Source organism: Periplaneta americana, chromosome 3, assembly GCF_040183065.1.
Source record: "Periplaneta americana isolate PAMFEO1 chromosome 3, P.americana_PAMFEO1_priV1, whole genome shotgun sequence".
Taxonomy (NCBI): Eukaryota; Metazoa; Arthropoda; class Insecta; order Blattodea; family Blattidae; genus Periplaneta; species Periplaneta americana.
In genome coordinates, this window is record NC_091119.1 from 145,474,812 (window position 1) to 145,493,473 (window position 18,662).

The window sequence follows — 18,662 nt, forward strand, 5'->3', positions numbered from 1 at the left end:
CGTTCTGAAGCCGAGGCTAGAGTTTTGTCGGGAAGCGCTTTCCAATTAAGCCAGCGTCACTTAATTGGCGACATAATATTTAATTTCGTTGTTCGCCTTGTATTGAGATCTGACGAGTGCCATAACGTGCTTTAAAATTCCTTAACCATCCGTTGCTAGCTTTATTGTTTATTGTTAATTTCACAGACTTTCACACGCAGTATTTCACCTGACACAGGAATTCCCTCTCTTCTCTTTTGCTCGAAGCATTCAAATGTTTCATTCCCTAATTTCTTGTTATCAGGAAGTTTCATACATTTTTTTTTTGCTTTACATTACCCTCTTTGTTTTTCAGTTCTTCTGCAATTTTTTCACTGTAACTTTTTATCCTGTATACAACACATAAGGTTAGATTACACCGCTTAACAAGTTTACTTACTTGTGCATCATTTTCTATTACATGAATAACCTGCAGTTTTTCTTCTAGGCTCAGTCTAAGGCCCGTAACACACTTGCAGAGTTTTCGCTGGCGAGAAATGTGTTGCGAGAAAGAGGCGAAGAGCCTTCCTCCGCACACTCGGCGAGTTCTCGCTATCACAGATCACACCTCGCTATGATCATCTACTGTATGCACTGCCTTCATGCAGAAAGCATTTTTCTGATTATAGTAATGACTTGTTGGGGGGGGGAATATTATAGGTTATGTATTTAGGTATATTGTCGTACTTATATATATATAACCTGTAAGTATAACTTATTGTCGTACTTTACAAATTACGTACGAACGCTATGTTGAATCTGAGTATTCAGATGATGAGGAAATGGAGTTATATGAACATATTTTGTTAATGAAAAGAAAAAGTAGGCCTAAAATTAAAGCCAGAAATATCTGAAAATCACATTGTATCTTACGAAAATAAGGACGAGTTTTGGACACTGGTTTCGATTTGAATGATGATACGTTTTAGGCGTTATTTCATGTTGAATGGATCACAGTTTTTTTTTTTTTTTTTTTTTTTTTTTTGCCATTCATGATATGATAGAAAATTCGTTGCTCTATTCTGATTAAATTTACGTAAACTGTTAACCCTTTGAAGCGCAGTGGTTACAGTACATAACCACCTTTTAAATTTGAGTTTCCTGGCTATTTGCAATGTGATTTTTATTTCAAAACTACTGCGCTGCGTTCACTGATCCCTAGTAACTGTAGAAGAATTTTATTTTCCCTATATTTGAGTTGCTCTACTAAGATGGCCGATGTTGTTGTGTATAGTTGGGGTGTGGAAGACTCGCTACGTGTTTTTATGTCAGTTGTATGCTAAAATATCACAGTTACGTAAGTTTCTATTTAGTATTATTTGTCTTTCGGTCTTTTAGAACATATTTCAGTAACAAGATTGTAATTTCTTCGACATATGTGGCGTCAATATAGAAATAATGTGGTGGTTTCAAAACGTAACCACTACGCAAACAGGGTAGTTATGCTCACCATATCCAACAAAATGTTCCATTTTTGTGTCAGTTTATTCATCATGGCTACAAGGAAGAGATGGTTGGTGACAATCACAGTGTTTTTGACAACTTTTTCATAAGTTTGAATCTGATGATCTCTAAGGCAGCAAAATATATATGCATGTGGTACATAGACATGGGCGTATTGGTTTACCACACGACGAAAGAAGAGACCGCGACATGAAACATGGTGAGAGTGATAGCCGTACGTCATATGCTGGAGTGTCCTGGCTCAAGTGGAAGGATAGAAGGTCCATTCTTTTCCTTTCTAATTACTACGCAACACATGTGAAGTGGCATTTTGCCTTAATGAAATCAGAAACTGTTTCCTTTTGTATCATTCGCAATAAGTCTGAAGACATTGTGTTCTGCAATATTGCATAGTGGTTTTATCATGAAACCACCCATTTTCTGTGTAAAAAATGGAAGTTTTTAGGATTTTTAAAATTTGAGGCGCTTCTCTTAGACAAATAAAAGTTTAATTTCATTGCAAACATAATTTTTTATTTCCTTCCCAAATGCGTGCATCAAAGGGTTAAGACATTTAGATACATCATTACAAATGTTTAATCAATACAATTAAATCTCATCAAAATAAAATATGGCCCTATTTAATTTCAGATAATCTGATATATGTATCCACATTTCTTCTTTAAGTTTCGTGTTTTTATAGTTTTCATCCCGTATAGGTATCATATAAATAGGCCTACGGGTGACATCGTACAAGTTCGATAAGTTTCTGACTGCAATTATCAGCCATCTTTCCTCATTTTCAAATAAAAACAATACAATTCATCGCCACCTGTGATACCTTTTTCTACATTCAATCGTCATAAAGAGTATAAATGTCAAACATCTTTGATAAATGTGTCAAGAAAATTCGCTGAGCTACCGATTCCAGCGAGAAACTCGCGCGAGGTTTTTGCCTCGAGCAAGAATCTCTTCCAGTGTGTGGACGTCCATTTGAATCCATGTTATCAATTTTTTAATTTTCTCGCAACACATTTCTCGCTGGCGAAAACTCTGCAAGTGTATTACGGGCCTTACTCTCTTCCCTGACATCTTTATCGTCTATCGAGTACCCGTTGTGTACACGACAGCAGCGTCGCATGAACTGAACCAACCCTGCTTGCAAGTTAAATGCTCCCTCCTCTAAATTGGAGTCCTACTGTACATATATTTCCTCCTCAGGCTTGGAGATCACATAGACAAGTTCTGACAGCCCCCATTCTCCTTGCTAAGGACGCGTTTTAGCGTATCTTCTAAATATTTTCCTCCCATTTCCCCATTGACATTGATATTGGGGACACACTTCGCAGAATCCTAATAGAGCAGCATGTTGCTGGCATTTGGGAGATCACGATTAAACTGCCAACGAAACGAACGTTGAACTGTTATAACCGATTTACAATTCTCAAACTTCAAAACACAAAATACCATTTTTGTTATTATCGCTACCAAGGAAACAAAACAAAGGAAAGCTATCTGCGCATGCATACAACTAAAACTGTCTTCCTTCCTCTTTCATTTGAGCCCACAAACAACTTTCTACGCCTTATCTGAGTGATAATATAACCACTATAAACTGCTATATTCTTTTGTGCGAGATCGAGTGTATTTGCTTGTTTTCCGCACATAACCAATCAGCGTATTCCAAATCTCACCGGTCCGGTGGCATCAATGACGTCACGTTGCAGCGAAATAAGGAACAAAACTGGTGGAAGGATCGATGGCTGTCATGGCGACTGTATAAGTTGTTGTCTGTGCTACGCTAGCAAAATTTTGCGAAATTTCCGTACTGCCATCTCGTTCAAAGAAAAGAGATCATAAACAACTTATTTCTTGAACCGATAGTAGTAACTGGTCCGTTGACATGTTCGCTCATAAGCCATTAATATTTTGTTTTTACGTTGTGCTCATTACAAACAATACAGCAGAACTAAAGCAGAACACACCGGCATGACACAACAGTGCACGATGTCATTCGTCTGCTAATTCCCGCCCTATACAAGAACCAATCAGATTCACTGATGGCGGCTGATGGAGATTGCCACCACCTCTGCATGCTGATGGCAACGGTGTGACACCGGTGGAGCATCAATGACATCATCGGTGGAATTCGGAACACCGTGATGCCATCGGATTGCTCACCGGTGAGAATCGGAATACGCTCAATACGCGGTAAGTGTGAAATACCACATTCAGTATTCCAAACGTAACGCACAACAATTTCCCCCTTCTTACCGCTTAAGCGCGACATTCATTTTACTGCTTTAGGCTTTTAACGTATTATTTTTAGAGACGTTTAACATAGTAATAATTATAAATTGGAAAGTACCACTTCAATTTCACCTAAATTGCAATGTTAATTATTGTTTTTAAATATTTGCAAGAATTAAGTAAAGTCTACTACTCTACGAAAATTATTGCATTCCTGATACAAGTAACATTAAGGAAGCCGTGAAAAAATCAACAAGATTCCAGATGCCGATGTTATTACTGCAATATGTTATATAAATAATATTGTTAAAATATTAAAATGAAAAAAAAAATCATTACATAACCTTACCGTTTGTTTTAAGTTCGCATTTATAGACTGGGGAAAAAAAAAGACAGACGTATATCACGGCCTGCTGGAGTATAGTAAACACAGAAAACATTTTATAGCAACAATGTTGAAGAAAGATATTTTGGTTTTCCGAAGTTTCCGTCATTAAACAGAAACCAAGATGGAGATTTCATTGCAACAAATTAGAAATTCGTCTTTCAGGTATGTAATAAACGATCTTCGCACAAAATAATGTACGATACACGAGCGGTATGTTTGTTCTCATGTTCTCGGAAATTAAAAGAGCTCAACTACGTTTCGCTTTTTCAATCTTTTCCTCGAACACGAAAACGTCAACATACCGCTCTTGTAACTTATATTACTATTAAGTACACTGTGTATTGTATAATAAAAATGCTTGTGTCATTACACTTACCAATAATTATTTATATAAGTCAACAGTTATTTGTATTATGATAGGTAAGACATTTTACTTTACAGGAAAATTCATGGAAACAATCAAATACACTATCTACCAAAAAGTAATTAGGCACTGTTTTGGCCCTTTAGAACTTCTTGTTGCTATAACAGCAGCCACCCTGTCAGGCTTGCTCTCCACTAGTTTGTGTAGGATATCCACTGGAATGCGTCGCTATTCCTCTTGCAACATGGCACTCAGTTGGACAATGAAAGTTGGCCCCATGTTTCGGCGGCTATTATGCAGTGGTATGCAGACAATAATGTTCACCGGTTGACTGACCTGCACAGAGTTTTGATCTCAATCCCATTGAGCACCTTTGGGCCGAATTGCACCCGCGATTGAGGTCTCGGGAGATGCGGCCAACTTCCATTGTCCAACTGAGTGCCATGTTGCAAGAGGAATGGCGACGCATTCCAGTGGATATCCTACACAAACCAGTGGAGAGCACGCCTGACAGGGTGGCTGCTGTTATAGCAACAAAAGGTGGTACCACAGTGACCAATTACTTTTTGGTAGATAGTGTATATTGAAATATAACTTAATTAAACACAATAATGGAACCTGGAACTCACCAAGGAAGAAGAATGAAAGTGGCATGATGAATATAATGAAGAAGGGGTAGGAGGACTATGCTTTATGTCGATGTAGATTTGTTACTCTGACGTGAACAATTAGAGGGAAAACGATTATGGATAAAAAAAGCTCAAATCTAAATATATCATTTTTTTAATGTTCAAGGGGAGTTCTAACCCTGTAACCTCCCCCCCCCCTTGGGTACGCCCCTGTGAGTTTTGAAATTAAGTACACGGTTAATTAGAAAAATAGGCTGAAATTCTGAGTAGTATGGCAACACCGCATAGCTGGCTCACGAAAAAAAAAAAAAAAAAAAAAACACGCATTCGATCTGTATAGCAGCATTCCCTCCATTAGTTTTGCCAGACTTCCTAATGGCAGGAAATAACGATACTCTGCGATCATTACAGCCCTTGGATATCCCTGAGCTATTAATAGATGTGCCAATCAGCACGGTTCCTCATAGAAATACAGATCCAAAAGTCATAAGGAAAGGGAAGAATAAACAAGAAAGATCCTCCGAGGCTGTTTCGCTTTAAAAGGAAGGCACTGCGTGTGAGTGGTACACACAGGAAACAGGTTGTGCAGAGAGTGACCGCGCAGAGTTCAGCGTCCTGCCCCGCCTCTCCAACGAATTACTCTCCTGCTGTTTTACAATACTGCGATACTCGCTTCACATCAGCCTACGTTACTATTATCGTATCTTGACTTGACTCGGCTCTACGAAGGCTGGACTCGGGACGGATTTATAAACTTAATGCATTCTGGCCCACTTTGTGCCTTATATACAGTATAATGATGATATCTAAGTTCGTAGCGTTTTTGTTCATCACAACATTACGTTGTTAGGAGATTGTTAATCGTTTGTCATTTGTCATTTGCAGTGTTTTGCTTGTAAATACGCCCTGAATTCTGCGGTTTTGACGAAAGTTTGTGCTATTTGTGGACTAAAAGAAATAGTGTCAAGTGGAAAAGAATATACACTTCCGACATGCTATTCTTCTGTTTGAGTGTAATAGAGCAGTGGCAGCGGAGGCGGCTCGAAACATTTATGCCGTGTACGGGGAGAATGCCATCGGAGAAAGCACTGCAATAACATGTTTCTCTCGTTTGAACACACTACACTCCGTACAAAAGTTACTGTCCATCCACATAAGACGTCGGCCTCTGTAGCGTACTTGGTATAGCGCTGGCCTTCAATGCTCGAGGTTGCGGGTTCGATCCCGGCCCAGATCGATGGCATTTAAGTGTGTTTAAATACGACAGTAGATTTACTGGCATGTAAAAGAACTCCTGCGGGACAAAATTCCGGCACATCGGCGACGCTCATATAACCTCTGGAGTTGCGAACATCTTAAATAAACTACAATTTAAATTTAAATCCACATAAGATGATGATATGCGTCTGATGAGATGAAGAAGGCGTCGTGTACTACGAATTACATCGCAGGAATGTAATTATAACTGTTCATATTTATTGCCAACAACTCAGACGCCTTGCGGCTGCAATTGAAGAATAAGGACCGGGAAGACTGCGTTACGATAATATACGCCCGCACTCCACTAAAGCCTGGTTCAGAATAAACCGGGAACGAAAACGAGAACGAGAATGGAAGTAATGATAAAATAAATGAATTTTAACAATATTACCGTCCACACGTGTGGAATAACGGCTGACGCGTCTGGCCGCGAAACCATGTGGCCGGGTTCGATTCTCGGTTGGGACAAGTTACCTGATTGAGATTTCTTCCGGGGTTTTTCCTCAACCCAATATGAGGAAATACTGGGTAACTATCAGTGATGGACCCCGGACTCATTTCACCGGCATTATCACCTTCATCTCAATCAGACGCTAAATAACCTAAGCGTCGTAAAATAACCTGCCAAAAAACATTTTCGTTCTCGTTTCCGTTCCCGGTTTATTGTGAACCAGTTTTGACATGACGAAAAAGCTACCCAGGAGCTTGGTTGGAGATGATTGCACATCCCTCATATTCTTCCGATCTTGCGCCCTTAGATTTTCTTTTCCGTTCTCTATCCAACAATCTTCACGGGAATTTCTTTCGTAATGGAAGACGCTTTACAAACTTGCCTTGACAAATTCTTAAACTCCAAATCAGCAGATTTCTTCAGCGTTGGTAGAGAATCATAAATATTATAGGGGAATAATAAACATACTATATATATATATATATATATATATATATATATATATATATATATATAACACAGTTGTATGTTTATTATCTAACCCATGAACACTGTTTTAATTGACCTTACATGTGAGAGTTAGTTATAGGGGAATATATTACTGATTAATTTGTCTTTTTCTGTCTTCTATTAATCTCAAATAATTTTTATCACAGCGAAAAAAAAAAAACGCTACGTACTTCTGCATCATACATGCGATGATTGTCCAAGTCCGATAGTGGGCTGGATGGTATTTGTGAATCCGATACTGATAGGTGGCCCATTCTGCCTCATCCCCTTACAGAGCCAGATCCCATCCGCTTACGAGTAGCCTGATAAGCTCCAGGGGCTAAGAGTCTTCTTATGACAGCATCGGAAACCCTAGCACCTCTTTCAGGGTTAACCATTCTGTTTATTCAATGGCTTTTTTATTTAATATTCACTTATTTAATTAAATATAGATACGTAATGGCAAAGTTTTTACAAAATATGCATTTGAGCAAACGTTAGTTTATTAAGGATGTTTTAATAAATTTGTATTAAATCTACTTAAGGGCAGTTGTATAAATAATTATTTAATTAATTATAATTAACCTCAGATTTTGGCGTTAAATTAATCTTCAGTTAAATTTTACAGCGAATTTTTGATTCCATGAATACTAATTCCAGTTACTTTCATCTTAACTTTAATTTTAAGTTAAATGTAACTGACGAATATTCTCGAGTTCATCAAATTAACTGTAGTTTACAGATAATATTTCTAAAAGAAAAGAAAAGAAGAGAATTAAAAAGATTATTCTTATATGCTAAGTAAAATGGTGAGGGAAGTTTATTTTCATTGTATTTAGACAGACTTTGATTAATTTTTATGCTACGATTGTGGTAGTATAATGTTCCACGAGCGAGGAAATCCGTTCATTGAACTGGACGACAATTTAAAACAGAGCTTTCGGTTACCAATTTTTTTTTCTTTGAACAAAGGTTATGTCCTCAGTTACAACCATAAACAAAACGAAATTAGGTTCTGAATCCAATGTTCATGCAAATTGAGATATAATGAGAAGACGGTGATGATTATGTTCTTTCTCTGATTGGCGAAACAGTTCTTGTACAGGGACATAATTTTATTTTTATTTCAATTTTTATTGTACCTGAGTTCTTGAATGTACTTCACTCCCACCCCCTCTACTAGTAAACTTCCAACATTTCTCCGGTCCACACCTGTGGAGTAACGTCAGCGAGCCTGGCCGCAAAACCAAGTGGTCCGGGTTCGAATCCCGGTCGGGGCAAGTTATCTGGTTGAGGTTTTTTCCAAGGTTTTTCCTCAACCCAATACGAGCAAATGCTGGGTAACTTTCGGTGTTGGACCCCGGACTCATTTCACCGACATTATCACCTTCTTATCATTCAGACGCTAAATAACTTAGATGTTGATACAGCGTCGTAAAATAACCCCAAAAAATAAAATAAAGAACCTTTCTTCACACAGAACGATGCGTATACAGTCAGTCGCCTTATGGTCATACTAAACACAAACAGTAGGCCTACTGAGTTAGTGAGTATAGTACGTTCCAGAAATATGTTCGCGTTGTCCAGTGACGAAAGAGCTTTCAATATTGAATCATATTCTCGCACAGGTACTGTCGTTCGTTTCCATATGTCGCATCCCGGTTTCCCCCACCCGCTTCTGCTCTCCCCTCTGTAAAGGCTAGTGACTAGACTGTCTTACCTCTTTTCTGAAAACATTGATTTCTGTTAGGAATTGGACGTCTACGTAATATTATACAACTGTTTAAAATAACTTAAATAAAAGGGTCTCGTTAATTAACTATCATGTGACTTTCCTCCTTTCTACGGCCCTGTGACAAAACCACTTGCACGGACGGTAGACAGTATGTCTGAGTAATTTTATCTTTTCGGATCGGGCAGAAGTGAAGATTGAATTTACAGTACATAAGGTACTCTTTTATTGAGTAGGTACAGAATTATTTCAACATGAGTTACTAGTACGAAGGACGAAACTGGTAACTGGAATTAGATACAACAGTCTATAGTGCGATAATATGCAAAAAAGAACTGAAGCCTGTATCGAAATGAACGGCCACCATTTTCAAAATTGTGTTTAAATATCCATGTTATGATTATTTTTCAATTTAACTTCAATCTCTATATTGTACGCTAATCAGCTGTAGGCAGTATAATATACACTGGATTATGAATTCGTCCGAATGGATAGCTTAGTTCGCGAGTAAAAACACTTATTGTTAATACTGTACTGTATTTTGATTAAAGAAAAACCTAATTCCTACTTTACTCCTATACCTAGTAAAGTGATTTGTTTGTATTTTACGCCAGTGTCATCAAACTCCAGTCGTGGAAAGGGGTAGCAAACGGTGTTTCCGGTTCTCAACCGTTAATCCAAAGGTTAATATCAGAAATGTTAGTAAAAATAAAATGATGTCCCTGTACTTCGCCCTGAATAATTTATCCATCTTGAGCTGTTCTACGAGTAAGTAGATGAAGATCATCCACAGCGGTAAATCTCAAACGAAATATTATGTTAACACCGAATTAGGCCTACAATAAACTTCACGTTATCTTTCTAGATATAGCGAGTTCCGCTATTGAAATAGCGTGAGGTGAATGGCTCTGATTGGCTCTTTCATCAATGACGTCAACATAGCGTTAGACATTTAGTTGGCGTCGAGGGTGCGAAAACTCTTTAACCACTTCATCTTTCTGTAGCGTTATGCGTTATAAACAAACGAATCTAGCAGAACGGTCTAACAAAATCGAAGCGCGTAACAATTGGATTCGTTCTGATTTCATCTTTGCTTTTCTATGGATGCTTTCCTTTGTAGAAATGACATACATGCAATACCGGACAGCTGTATACTAGCAGCATTGACGTGAGTGCGAAATATCGCGGACCTGACATCTAGCGGAGCGGCGTGGAATTACGTCCACAAATACAAATATTAACATAGCGGAAATCGGACTATTGTTTAAAACATGAGGTACTAATGTGGAATAATATACGAGACACTTAAGAAATGTTGAATAGTACCGTATTTAATGTAACATTATTTTATAACAAAGCTGCAGATTATGAGAAATATTGCATGCTTCATATTATTTTCCGTAATTAATTGTTGCATATTTTTTCTTTGCTTTAGTGAGACAAAATTAATTCTGAAATTAAGAATGAATTTACAATAACGCTTTATATACGCATTGCTGACAATTGCAAAGATAAAAATGGTAGTAATCTGGTGCTTGTAATAATTAGTAAAGGCATGTGGACAACAATAAAACTTAATTTGCTAAAATCTTAAAATTTCCAATATAATTTAACTTCTATTCCTTTATTAGGCCTGAATAAAAAAGTTAATTTTTATTGTTCTATCAACACAAAGACGAAGGAATTAGGCCTACTAAAGAATGTTGTTGACTCACGTTTTATGATCCCTCGGAAATGAAAAGTACGATTTGGAGCAATTTGTGATGGTGTAATTTTAGCAATTGTAAACAGCACATATACACCCTGACATTTTAACACAGCACTAATTAATAAACCTATTAACTAGCCCAGCAACAATATATATTGGTTGCGGGTTCGATCCCGGGCCAGGTCGATGGCATTTAAGTGTGCTTAAATGCGACAGGCTTATGTCAGTAGATTTACTGGCATGTAAAAGAACTCCTGCGGGACAAAATTCCGGCACATCCGGCGACGCTGATATAACCTCTGCAGTTGCGAGCGTCGTTAAATAAGACATAACATTAACATTAACAACAATATACGTTGCAGTTGATTACAGCTTGTTTCGCGAGTATCTCTACACCGGCCGCCTAAGTAGCAGCACCAGCGTCGTTCGCGCGCAGAACTGCTAGCTGTCAGGTATTATTATAGTAAGGTATTTGATACATGCAATCTCTAAGTTCACCTGCGTTAAGAGAACAGTCAAAAGATCGGGTTTCTTCAGTGTTGGTGCACCGTAATCGCAGTTTTCTTCGTTAAAACCTAATCATTACGTTTTTTTGGCCGAGATTGATTCACTCGGCCATCAGCCTTCAACTCGAGCAAGTCGAATTCACCGGCTACCATGGCAACCACTAGTTCACAAAGAAAGTCTATTTGTATAACGTTTCTAAAGAAACTATAAATATTCGAGGTTGGACTGTTCAAAATTCCTGATGAGTTTACGCCTACTCTGTTAGCAGCGGAGGAACGATTATACTGTTGCGACTAACCTGAGATGTTAAGAGTAGCCTTGCACCAGAAATATTACGAAATGACGTCAAGTGTTCAATTGAAACCTTTGTAGTAAGATGGAATGTCAAGACTATTTCTGACTTCATGAATGACTGGAATTCTTTTGATGGAAGCGCATAGGAAGTTGCTGAATTCAGTTGCCTTTACGATCCGGCTAGTGAATCACGTTCATAGTCTTCACAGAGGAGTTAAAGTTTTATCGCAGAGTGTCGTAGAACCTGACAAAGGCAGATGCTTAATATTTATAACTAGCGGCGCTCAGTCGAGTATGCTTTAGAGCGGTCTTGTAGTAAAAAATTGTCGAAGCCATTATTGTGAAACATGTTCATGGTATCTACACAAAGATGCAGAATAAACATTTACATTTTTAATAAATTAAGTAAACAAGTGACATGAATAAGTGAAAAAAAGTTAAAATAAATATTAAATACAAAATTTAGTAATAAATAAATAAATAAGTAAATAAATAAATAAATAAATAAATAAATAAATAAATAAATAAATAAATAATCATATTCCAGGCACGAAATTAGGTCATTGTTGCCTGTTGGCCTGTTTCGGTTCCAGCTATACAGGATCCAATAGATGTTTCTGTGGACGTCCAGGTCGTCGTCGTCCTTGAGGGTGGTATTTTAGAATTTCATAAATAAATAAACTAATTAACTAATTGATAAAGAGATGAGTAAATAAATAGATAGATGAGTAAGTAAGTAAATAAATACATAAATAAATAAACAAAAAATTAGTGAATAAATAAATAAATAGACGAGTAAATAAATAAAAAATGAATAAATAAATAAGTAAATAAATAAGAAAATAAATAAATAAGAAAATAAGTAAATAAAGAAGTAAAGAAATAAGTAAGTAAAGAAATAAGTAAATGAATAAGTAAATAAATAAATCAATAAGTAAATAAATAAGTAAATAAATAAATCAATAAGTAAATAAATAAGTAAATAAATAAATCAGTAAGTAAATAAATAAGTAAATAATAAGTAAATAAATAAAGAGCGAAAGAAAGAAAGAAAGAAAATAAATAAATAAATAAATAAATAAACTAATTAACTAATTGATAAAGAGATGAGTAAATAAATAAATAGATGAGTAAGTAAATAAATAAATAAACAAATAATGAGTGAATAAATAAATAAATAAATAGACGAGTAAATAAATAAATAATGAATAAATAAGTAAATAAGTAAATAAATAAGTAAATAAATAAGAAAATAAGTAAATAAAGAAGTAAAGAAATAAGTAAATAAAGAAATAAGTAAATGAATAAGTAAATAAATAAATCAATAAGTAAATAAATAAGTAAATAAGTAAATAAATAAGTAAATAAATAAATCAATAAGTAAATAAATAAAGAGAGAAAGAAAGAAAGAAAATGAATAAATAAATAAATAAATAAATAAAGAACGAAAGAAAGCAATAAATAAATAAATGAAGAAATAAAGAAATAAATAATTTTCTGAAAGAAAGGTAATCGTAAAAAAAGAATATCTTGGAAATTATTTTATACACACTTTCGGTTTGCACCATTGCAAAGGAGATAACTTAAAAAGTTAAACCCACATTCCGCTCAAGTGCATGTACCAACTGCTGACCTTGGCCGAGCTCGGTAAACTATTTCGACACCTCATGTCAAGGTTAAAAGTCTCTTACGGTTTTTCAGTGTCTTTTTGGAACGTAATATGGACGTGAATCTCCAAAACCGCAAAGCATTCGGTTAGGGAACAACAGATGACAGTAGGATTTTTTTATATGGTATGCGTGTTTGCCCGCGCCGAATATTGGCACCCGTTCTGGAGTCCTTGGCGAAACAAACAATGACAGGATTTACATTGCTTATTGTAACAAGACTACAAGCTGTAGCCATTTTTAATGTTATTAGTAATTAGATTATGAACCAATGTTACATCATAAACAAAAGATATGTGCCCATCTGTTGTAAAAACGTCAGCTCTATAGCTTCAGAAAATTTCGAGAAAATAATTTAATATTCTGATGATAGGAAGTTGCGCATAATGCGATAAGAGTTTTGTTACGTAAGTTATAAGTTATAGGTAACTTTGCTTTGTACTATAATATTATTTTGATTAGTTTATTGATTTCTTTTATAAGGCTAAAGATACCATCAATATCAATTCCAACTTATGTCATACTCAATCTCTTCCTTTGGAATGTTACTTTCTTTATGAATGATGTGTTTCATTCACTTAGCATAGTGTAGTTGTACTACTATGGAATTTATGTGAATATTCCTTCTTTCTTAAAACTCTTTATTATGTTATTAACGTTTAAAACACAACTTCAATATTAAGAAATTGGTGTTAGTACTTTTGTTTTACAGACAATATAGATAACATCAAACAGAAAGAAGCCATATAAAAATGACATAAAATTTCACGTTCCGTTTGAAGTTTGTGCACCACTATTTTCTTAAACCAACAGGCTGCTTATTCATATGCAGTTAGTGCTGCTCATCGGAGTGACTACTACCGCGGAGAAATCGGAGATTACGAATAAAGCTCTCCACCGGTGATCTCCGATACTATCGTAGGTGGAACAGGGGACAAAGGAGGGATGCGGTGGTTCGGAGCGAAGCGAAGTTGGAGTACGTAGAGCGCAAGGACGACCGGCGCGTACGGACTGAGGGTAGTTGTGAGTGGAATTAAATGGCACCAAATCGTATATCCGTCGCATGGAAACTCTGCAATTTAGTGAAGATAATAATAAAGTCGCACGCTGTGAACTTTGTCGGCGAATTTACTCTAAGGATGGAGGTACTTCGAATTTGTTAGACCATTTGAAGCGATCGCACAATCGCGAACTTGAAGAAAGTAAGTAAATTTAACTGTTCAAAACATTTTTGAACTCTTTTAAAAAGCGTGTTTACTTAGATTTATATATATATATATATATATATATATATATATATATAAATCTAAGTAAACACGCTTATATATATTATATATATATGTTCTAATATATAATTTCGTGGTTTTGTGTGCAGACAGAGTAACATTCCGAATGAAAAATTGAAAAGCAAAAGAATTTCAGCAAAAAAGGACCCTCTAAGATAGATACAGCATATTGTTACGAGATGAAACTCCAAACTTCAGTGATGAGCCGCTTACTTGAAATGAAATATGAGTTGGTGATTGTGTTGCCAGAAATGCCAAACGCTCCTAGGACGCTAACAGGTCCGTATTTGGAAATCTCTATGGCGTGGACCAGGTTAGATAGATTCTCTGAGTAGGTCTAAATTTTAAAATTAGGTATGTAAGTGTTTAGGCTAACAGTAAGAGCCGCGGTTGTGCTACTCGTACTTGCTGTCAAAAATAAATTATTACCATTCAGATACACATTGACGGTTAATTAGTGATATAATCGTTTTCGTAGTTTTGCAATTACGCAAAACATTTGATACGATTTTTTAAACTGCTTTAGTGTTATTGTTCCAAAAGTCCACAGTCTAGAAAAAAAGTCTTGAAATTTCTATAAAACGTAACTTTCGAGGCAATAAAAATCATACATAACTTATATGGAATATTTAAAAGGCAACTTGAGTTATTGGATTAAAATATTGAGTTTCATTCTTAAACTAAAGAAACGTGTCGTAATAACATAATTACAATTATCCTTAAGTTGATATCCGCTTATATTTTTATTACAGAGGAAGAGTGACGCGTTTTAGACGAGGCAGTTCAAATACTGACACTCTTTAACACAATGATCACAATCCTGTCTGGTGAAGAAACTTAATAAATTATTTTGGACAGTAAACTTTAACCCATTGATACCACACGTTTCTTTTGTTCCATTCTGAAGCTCCGTTAATATATTTTACGTTAATCTAAACCGATTAGAATAATAATTGATAAACACTGTTTGTGAATAAACGAGTATTCCCAGGAAAATTATATATGTTTACATTAGCTACTGAAAAGCTTTACTTCTGCGTTAGTTTTCAGTTAATTTTAATGTTATTAATTTGATCAATGACATAAAACTAATATGCCTTTCCACATACACTATGAATTTCAAAACTAGAAAAAAAATCTGTCAGCTAACATAGTACATAGGTACTTCAAGCAAACCAAGAAAAAAAGAAGAGCCGAAGAAAGAGAGAGAGAGGTAAATAAAAAGAGAAAATAAACAACAAAACATTACACACTTATTCTAAAAGATGCGCGGACGTCAGCGGACTCCAATCACTACCTGATCCGATTAAAGAAATGCTCAGCGGAAAGTGTATGTCTGCGCCGCAGCACATATACAACCTGCGCGGCATCAATCGGAGGTAACCGGAGGTCTCCGATTGAAAGCGTGCAAACAACCGCTCCGGAGAAAAACCTAATCATAAGCAGCACTATATACAGTACATAATCCTTCCTCCTTCCTAGCGCTTGATGCCCGCGCACAACGTCAAGGTTAGAAAAATGCACTTGTTTTGACATCACTGGCTTAACTGTTCGAATATGCATCCGTCCGTGCACAATATGGGACGATAATTGATTAGATCCCAGATGTTGTCCAAGTTAATTACCTTCCGACTAGCAGTTGTCTGGTTTCTGGAGCTGTCACATATACGTACAACAGTCGCCATTACTATGAGTGATACATTGATCGAGATGGCGATTTCTCGGAACTGTGATTTTGGAACTTCAGTCACAGTCGGAACTAGGGACAAAATTACAGGTCTTCAAATCGCACCTCGCCACTACTTCTATGGCGCACCCCGGGCTACGACTCTGTCGGTAAATTGGGATACACAAAAGGCTTCATATGGGTGAAGAGTCAAGTACCTGCCTTTAATAAAAAAAGAAAAGATTCAGGCAGCATTGTTTACTCAGTCTAATTTTTGGCCTAAACAAAAATAACGGACGAAACAAATTAGGCAACCTTGAAGACAGAACCTATAAGTAGTTCCGAAACGACGGAGGCATCTACTCTCAATAGAGTCGTGCACAACCGGTTACGAGAAATAAAAATTATATATTTCTATTGAGCGCCTGATGCTGTAGATAGTATGCAAACGTTTTCCGTCTCGCGAAGTATTTCAATGTTCGGTTTATCGAATATTCGAGTTGTTTCTCACTCTCTGTGGGTGGATGGCAAAGGTAGATCACATTAAGCCATGCAGGAGTTCCAAGAGCCCTTGCAAGGAAGCGATTATCATCGTGTAGGTCTACTATTTAATTGATGATTCTTCCTCTCTCAGTACATTCATTCATTAATTCATTGGTTAATTAATTAATTGATTCATCCACTCATCCATGGCTACGGACTGAAAGGTCCGGGGTTCGATCCCAGGTGGGGACAGGATTTTTTCTCGTTGCCAAACTTTCAGAACGGCCCCGAGGTTCACTCAGCCTTCTATAAAATTGAGTACCAGGTCTTTCCCGGGGGTAAAAGACGGTCAGAGCGTGGTGCCGACCACACCACCTCATTCTAGTGCCGAGGTCATGGAAAGCATGGGGCTCTACCTCCATGCCCCCCAAGTGCCTTCATGGCATGTTACGGGGATACCTTTACCTTTACCTTTACTCATCCACGTATTACAGTTGGGTATCGTCAAGAGCAACACATGCATCGTGAAAGTACAAGCATTGGAGCTTGAAAGTACTTTTTTTTTGTTAATAACACTCTATGGTCTTAAAATGATTAATGAGTAATTAAAAGGCATTATATATTAACAGCTACTATTTTATAGGTATCCATTTTGAATTTAAAGCATAAATGTTACACTATAATTTATGTACTTCTTTGTTCCACTGTTCATTAAATAATTGTAATTTATTCTATTCTTTCATTTCTTTACACACCCGATTTCATATTATGCATTACACTTATTTTCTGTGTTGTTACTGGTGTCCATTTGTTCATTTATGTATTAGTTATGAAGATATGTGTATTAAAGTGTTCAATTGTAGGCTTATATCAAGCAAACACATTTTTTAATAAGACAAAATAAATTTATTTCAATTATTACTCCGTTTGTGTACTCAGAAAATGTCAGTTTCATGTATGATGAAGGCGCCTGGTGTTGTGTCTAGCCTACAAAACATTAGGGGTAACCGATTAAAATTCTAACATTCGATCGGATGCTCGACCTTGACGGTTGTTCTCTGACCGGTCGAGTCTAAACCGGTTGTAAGCCCTATTCTGCAACTCTCTCTCAATACTCAGATCAGCTACATTGTTTAGAGTAGGGGTCCTCAGCACAGATCACGCTGGGGCTAGCGTCTCTTACCCGCAGAAAACGCAGTGCACCATGGTGCACTCTGTAGCTGCTAGCGGGTATGCTCTCTATCTCTCCCTGCTGCACGACGGTGCACACGGGACGGCACCACGTACCCTTTGCACATTTCAGCGAGTGCTGACGACCACTGGTTTAGAGTGTTAAATAACATAAAGTTAAGCTTGTGTCACACTTTTGCTCTACTGTAATGCTATGAAGTATGAGACGAAATACTCACTTGACAGAGAGAAAGGAACTTGAGCCATCGTCAGGTAAACGCAGATAACGAACACAGATCCTCCGATGAAGAAAGCAATGACATCCCGTTGACGACCCATGGCGAGTGGAGGAAGAGGTGAATGTCTGAGAACCGCAAGGCACCGCGAATCTGTTAACACTGCTGAACCCTGTCTTACAAGAGTCCATCCTACGCTGCTGCACGGAGGATCCTGTTTTGGCCCTAGGACAGGTTCGTGTTGCATGTTTTGTGCAGTGACGTGTGCGTTCCGCTTCATTGTGTCGTCCGATGCTCAACTTCAAGACATCGGAAATTAATTTGCCATTTTCAAATCTATTTGTGCAGGAAAAATGAATAATTGACAATAAGCAGTGAATATGTGTGAATAATTCTAATTGCTGTGCTGCTAGATTTTTGGGTTCTTGCATCCAAAGCTATTGAAACAGTTCTGTGGTACAGTGTAAGAACCTCGTAACCCCAAAAAAATAGGTAATATTATGAATATGGATCTAAACCAGCAGTGACCAAAACTGGAGCTGCAGTGATTACATACAGACAGCCTATGAAGTAAGGAGACGGAGGAAAGCTGGTTGGCATGAAAACTACTACCAGTGGTGG

The 18,662-nt window shown here is 36.8% G+C and overlaps 1 protein-coding gene across 1 annotated transcript in view; it reads right to left on the reverse strand.

Moving 5' to 3' along the window:
- Window positions 1-18,217, reverse strand: part of LOC138696595 (uncharacterized) — a 44,019-nt gene extending 25,802 nt beyond the window's left edge. The window contains exon 1 of the mRNA XM_069821747.1: window positions 18,045-18,217. Within this exon, the coding sequence (XP_069677848.1) occupies window positions 18,045-18,144 (100 nt within the window). The 5' untranslated portion in view covers window positions 18,145-18,217. The remainder of the gene's footprint in view (window positions 1-18,044) is intronic.
- Between the last annotated feature and the right edge of the window lie 445 nt (window positions 18,218-18,662).